Consider the following 6,167-nt stretch of genomic DNA (forward strand, 5'->3'; position numbering starts at 1 on the left):
CCTGTGCACCGCAAAGCCTCGATACATTATCTGTCCTCTGGCTTCTTGTGGTTTTAAATGACTGCTTTCCATTGTGAGTGTTTCAGAGTGTTCCAGAGAGAGAAAGGGAAGAATGAAACCGGACTGGTTTTGGAATAATAGAGGTGGCGTGTGGCCATGGCTGTTTTTTACAGAGCTGAATGGCGTTCCACAAGCGATGACAAGCTAAACACACACTCCTGATGTGACCTCTGCGATGGGTCGGGACACTGGAGAAAACATCCCTTTGGTCCGAAACAAAGAGGTAGATTACAAAAGCACAGAACGAGATGCCAATCACACCACAACAAAAAGACTCGCAATTATAAGCGATACCCGTATAACTTTCATGTTTTGATGACTTATGCAATACAGTTCTGTGTATTTCTCAGACAATATAGTCAGACAAGATCTCTTCTGTTGCTTTTCGAACACAAGTTTGTGGCTTGGTTTCTGATAAGACGTTTTCACGATAACCCTTCGGATTTTATCTCTTCCTTCCAGAGAAAATGTAATGATGTGTGTAAACATTTAGAGATGGTCTTTGAATTTTCATAATGATTTAGATTCCACAATATCTTGACAAGTTGACTGTGTATATTGATGCGTTCCAGTCGATTAATGTTTTAAGCAGTTACCGCTGAGTCATGCAATTAAAAAAAACCCACCAGTTTAGTTGCCAATACATGAAAAAAATATCATATCCAAGCTATTGGTAAGAAAATAAAGCACTTTAATGTTCATGAATTCTTTGCTTGCACAGTAGAGTAACAAGATCGGGGAAATGCTGCATTAGCTTCTTTGAAAAAAGTGCACACACGTTAAGAATTCATCACAAACCAGTTTTGACATTATGTTCATTGCACACCAGCCTAGTATCCTACAGAAAACACAACTTCAATCAAAGTGACATTAATTTCTCATCTCTTTTGGAAAGGTGATGACAAACATGTGGAGCATTACATCTGAACGGGAACCATTGGGAGAACGACGTTCCTGTTGATTAACGCAAAGACAGGCATATAAAAGAGCTTTGATAATTTGACACAACACACTGCTGAGGGCACCATTGTAAGATACATTAAAAGCATGTTGGGCAAATAGCAAATTAGCAAAAACTGTATATTTTGCCAACTTTTCAATATATACATATTTGTAGATTTCATCATAGTTATAAAACATACTGTATGCACAATATATACAATAAGAGATGCACAAAACATATTGTAAACAGAATAGCTTGGGCAGTCTTTTGCAGAGCAGGCAAGTGTCATATGTTTGAAATCTCCATTGGGTTCTTGTCCACCATTTCATGGTTGAGTTTTAAAGGAATCTCAATGTCTAACCTCTTCTTTTTCGGCTTTCGTTTCTTGCAGCAGATAAACGTCACCAACGACACGACGGTCAGAAACAGTCCGAGGCAAGTCACCGTAAGCGCGAGCAATACCATCCTCAGCTCGCCACACTGATTTGGCACTCGTTCTCCTTCCCTCCCTTCCTTAATCGGAGGATCCTCACCATGATTGATATCTGCCCCTCTGGGCAACAAGCTCTGAATGAGCGTCTCATTGCTAACCGTTTCATTCACGAACAGGTTGACCAGTACAGTAGAGTACAGTTCCGGTTGACCGTGATCCCTCACTTTGACCCACAAACTGTAAAGACCTCGACTGTTCAAGGCTTTCCTCAAGGTGATGTTTCCCGTGTACGGGTCGATATCAAACGATCCCGGTTCTCCGTCAGTTCTCTTGATGATGCTGTACGCAATCACAGCGTTCATTCCCGTATCCCGGTCCACCGCATAGACCTCCGTTATCGACGTTCCTGGAAGCGTGTTGGGAAGCACCAGCATGAACGATTCGTTGGACTGAGGGAACAGAACGGTGGGAGGGTTATCGTTCACATCTAGGAGGAGAACGGTCACCATTGTGATGCAAGAAAGAGCCGGTTCGCCCCCATCGATAGCCTCAATCCACACATAGTACGTTCCCTGCTGTTCCCGATCCAAAGGGGTTTTGGCGCGTAACGCGCCTCGTCCGGTGTCAATCACGAAGATATCACTCCCGTTTAGGATTGACAATGCCACCCAGCCGTTTTCCCCAGCATCCGCATCCGTAACCGTAAGCATGCCGATCTCCCCGAATCCCGGAAAGTTCTCCGGCACGAAAAAAGTAAAGTCCTTGTTGATAAACCGAGGGCTATTGTCATTGCGATCCCGTACGGTTATAATCACAGTGGCGATCGACTCCTTTCTCGGCGTCCCGCGGTCGACGGCTCGCACCGTGAATCGGTACGTCTCCTTTTCCTCGCGGTCAAGAGAAGTGGACACCGACAAAACCCCGGTTGACCTATCCAAGCCAAAAATGGTGGGAGCGTCGGCACCGAGTAGATAATAAACCTGACCCCTGCTTTCACTGTCCGCGTCGGTCGCCTGAAGCTGAACGAGGAACGTGTTCGGTGGGTTGTTCTCCTCCACTGCGATCTCAACGAAGGATTGCTTGAAAACCGGAGCGTTATCGTTAACGTCCAACACGTGGACCTTAACCACGGTGTTAACTACTAATCCGTGAGCATTACGAACCACAATGACCATTTCATAATCCTGTTGCTGCTCATAATCCAGTGGTTCGGTGGTCTCAAGCAGGTACTCGTTTTTAAAGCGCTCATAAGGTACGAGCCGAAATGGACCTGTAGTTTCTAGAAAACACTCTATCTTCGGTTGTGGCTCTGTGTTTTTGATGGTGAAAAAAGCAATTGGTGTAAACGGTGGCTCTGATTCACTTAGACTGACGACACCGCCGTTCTCGGACGCGATGTAACGTGGCACGACAGCCGGGGGTCCGGACAGCTGTCGGATAACGTGAACGGTAACCGTTGCAACTTCTGGAATGCACGTCGGCCCATTAGCCAGTACGACTAGTTTGTAGAGCTTTCCGGTGTTGTTGTCTATCTTCCTTGCTAGTTTAAGAACCCCAGTGATTGTATCCAAATGAAACAGGTTTCTGCTTTCTTGGGTGACCCGTTCGCTGAAGGAATACGTGATTACGGCGTTTTCCCCCTCGTCTGGGTCGTAGGCTTGTAGACGAGCCAATTGCAGGCCTTTAGTGGTGTTTCCGTAAAGAGTAACGTTCACTTGCGACTCTATAAACTTAGGGCAGTTATCATTGACGTCAGTAATGATAATCCTCAGCGTGGCAGTGCCGAGAAGTGGTGGAGTTCCTCCGTCCTCAGCGATTATATCAGTCACGTACTCCGCTTGTGTTTCTCTATCAAGATTCTCGGTTATTATGAGGAACGGCGTCAGCTCTCCGCCTTCGTTCTCCTCTACGTCTAATGTGAAAAACCCGTAGTCGTTAACGAGCCAGTACGTTTGAACACTGTGAATCCCGATGTCAGGATCCACTGCTGATTGCTCAACGGCGAACCTGGCGTTAACAGGAGCGTTTTCCGGCACGGAAACCCTGATTTCGGCAACGGGGAAATGCGGACGGTTGTCGTTGACATCCTCGATTATGATTTTTATCTTAACCAGCTGAAAGTACTGCTGAGGAAGGATCAGCACGTCAAGGGAGATTGCGCAGCCTTGGCCCTCGTGGGACTCGGCGCACAGAGTCTCTCTGTCGATCTCCACGGCTGACGTGAAAAGATCCCCCGTCGTGTTGTTCAGAGTCACGTACTGCTGGCTGTTCGTCTTCAGGTCCAGACTGAAGGAGCGAGGGGGATCACTGGAAACACCCAAGTTTAAGTCCGCAGCGATAGACCCTATGAGTATCCCTTTAGATAATCCTTCTTTTATCTTATAGATGAGGTGACTGAAATTTGAAGAGCAGGAGAGAGGCCCGGTGTACAAGAGGAGAATGAACAAACCCTAAAAATGAACAACAAAAAAGAGTTTAGTTGGAAGCAACAGAACTAGAAGTAAAAAAGCATCACTTTAAAATCTAATCGAATACATAATAATCAATTATACATTAGACACGGTTTAACATATATGTGGAGAGGGTTGGACTAAATCAACTTCCACACTAGTATATGAATATTTACCATGATAAACATAATTTCTATAGTGAAAAAAATATTATTATATAAATCTCTTTCAAACCGTTTTCAATGCTTCTAGAATCTTTCTCTCGGTTTAATTAGGTTGGTCATGACAGTGGTGGTGACAGGGTTAGATAATAACAAATGTTTTTCGACAGAATCTATGATGATCAAAAACAAAATTAATGGATTGTAATGAAACTGCAAACTAAATAATAATACTTTATGCTCACACAACTAATTTCTGTTAACACACAAACACACATCTTTATAAAAATCCATTAAAACAGGCTACTTATTAGACTTTGATTCATTTAGCCTCAAGTATTAGGAGGAAAAGATCTTGGATTAAAGATAGCCTGTATATAATCCAAAATCATAACATCCATTCAAAAACGTCATTAGACTTAATGATTCATACACATTTAGAATTGATATAAGTATTAGGATGAATTTGGATTATATAAATATCCTGAAATAAAGATAGGCTATTATTAACAACTATCTAATAGAGTTTGATGTCATGATCATTCAGTTTTGCGTGAATGTCAGAAACTTACCCATAACTCTGCTTTGCTGCGAAGGCGTGTTGCTCTGTTAGTGTTCCACATGTTTCCCGTTCAGTGTTGGCGTCACAGGGAACGGGAGCGGGATGAGTTCACAGTAACAGCCGCATTATGAGCGCCTGTGAGCGGCTGATTCCTCGCTCGGTGCCCGATGCGCGACTGACGCGCTCGACCCATTCATCTGACCGATACACCCCGACACGCCCACCGCATGCTAATGAGCTCCGGCGCGACCAATCGGCACGGGAGGAGGAGCGCTAGGAGGAGCTCACTTGCAAGTCAAATCATTTTTGTAAGCGTTTGGAATAGTTTTAGTCTGAATGATTTATTGTTTTGTGGTTAAGAAAACACCAGCATGACAGGAATGCAGATTATATTTTCTACACTTTGGAATTCATCTATAATATAATGTAATAATATAATTTAAAATAATCACTTGATGTAAATTGCTTACTGGATAAAGCAGCTGCTAACAATCATAAATATGATGTGAATGATTATAGCCTAGTGTTCACTGAATGGATTCTGCAGAATGCTAAATAACCTTTTTGACTTTAAAGGGTTCTTGAGGTAATATAGTTCTACTTTAGAGAGTAAAATGTTTTGATATTTTATTTGGTTCTTTATATCAGTATTTTCAAGAGTGCACCACAATATTTCATATTTTTAAGAGCAATCCATTTTGCACCACATCTGCACAACCATAGAGAAAAGGGCAAATATGCATGAGTATTATTCCATGTACAGATCAATACTGCAGTTACAAAATAATAAGTTCCCTGTGGAAGGAAAGCAGAGAAGGGCAAGTACGCTTTTACAGGCCTGCGGTTGAGATTACATTAACACTCAGCTAGACATTAACAAGCTCATAGTAAATATGAGTCACTTTCTTTGCCTCTGCCATTCTTGATGAACTTGTAGAACCAAACACTTGCTTATTTGCTTTATCTTTTTTTTTTAACCCTATAGTGTTTTTTCCTTTCCTTCCAGAGCCTCACATCAGTGATAATGTGAGGATTAGTGTTAAAGAATACAGGATGAAGCATCAGTGTAACCTTCTCTTAATCTGTGCATTTTTAACCACATCAACAGATGCTGGAAGTGATTGAGAACATCTTGTCCTAACACACACACACACACACACACACACACACACACACACACACACACACACTGAGCTTTAACTCAGGATTGATTACATACAGCTGGACTTTGCATCTTTGATGTTCAAGATCAACATATTTATCTTAAAAATAAACTACTGATGTTTTTTTTTTTTTTGCCTTGCAGGTGGAAAAATGTAATTTCTTTTACATTCACATACACTCAAATATGTATCACCAAAATTAACTTTCCTCTTTTTATGGAATATTAGTTTATTATAAATGATTTATGCATGCACATCATTATTTTTTTTTAATCCATGTGCCTCTTTAATAATAATAATAAATAATAATCTTTAATGAAAATAATTTTTCTGCCAGTGACACTAAATCCACCAATAGCAAACCACAACCAAAAAATCATCCAATTAATTCTAGA

The 6,167-nt window shown here is 41.8% G+C and overlaps 1 protein-coding gene across 1 annotated transcript; it reads right to left on the bottom strand.

The window, feature by feature from the left end:
- Positions 1-734: 734 nt before the first annotated feature.
- Positions 735-4,796, bottom strand: pcdh20 (protocadherin 20). The gene is made up of 2 exons (XM_039674192.2): positions 4,620-4,796; positions 735-3,886 (listed from the first exon to the last, which is right to left on the bottom strand). The coding sequence occupies exons 1-2, from the start codon at positions 4,668-4,670 to the stop codon at positions 1,289-1,291; spliced, it is 2,649 nt and encodes an 882-aa protein (XP_039530126.2). The 5' UTR covers positions 4,671-4,796; the 3' UTR covers positions 735-1,288.
- Positions 4,797-6,167: the final 1,371 nt, after the last annotated feature.

This window comes from Pimephales promelas, chromosome 21 (assembly GCF_988280905.1).
Source record: "Pimephales promelas chromosome 21, fPimPro1.hap1.1, whole genome shotgun sequence".
Lineage (NCBI taxonomy): Eukaryota > Metazoa > Chordata > Actinopteri > Cypriniformes > Leuciscidae > Pimephales > Pimephales promelas.

What these genes read in the sequence shown, in the direction of transcription:
- pcdh20 (XM_039674192.2), bottom strand. Translation starts at nt 4,670, where the DNA reads ATGTGGAACACTAACAGAGCAACACGCCTTCGCAGCAAAGCAGAGTTA. An exon ending in GCAGCAAAGCAGAGTTATGG is followed by an intron (nt 3,887 to 4,619) that starts GTAAGTTTCTGA and finishes GTTCATTTTTAG; the next exon opens with GGTTTGTTCATTCTCCTCTT.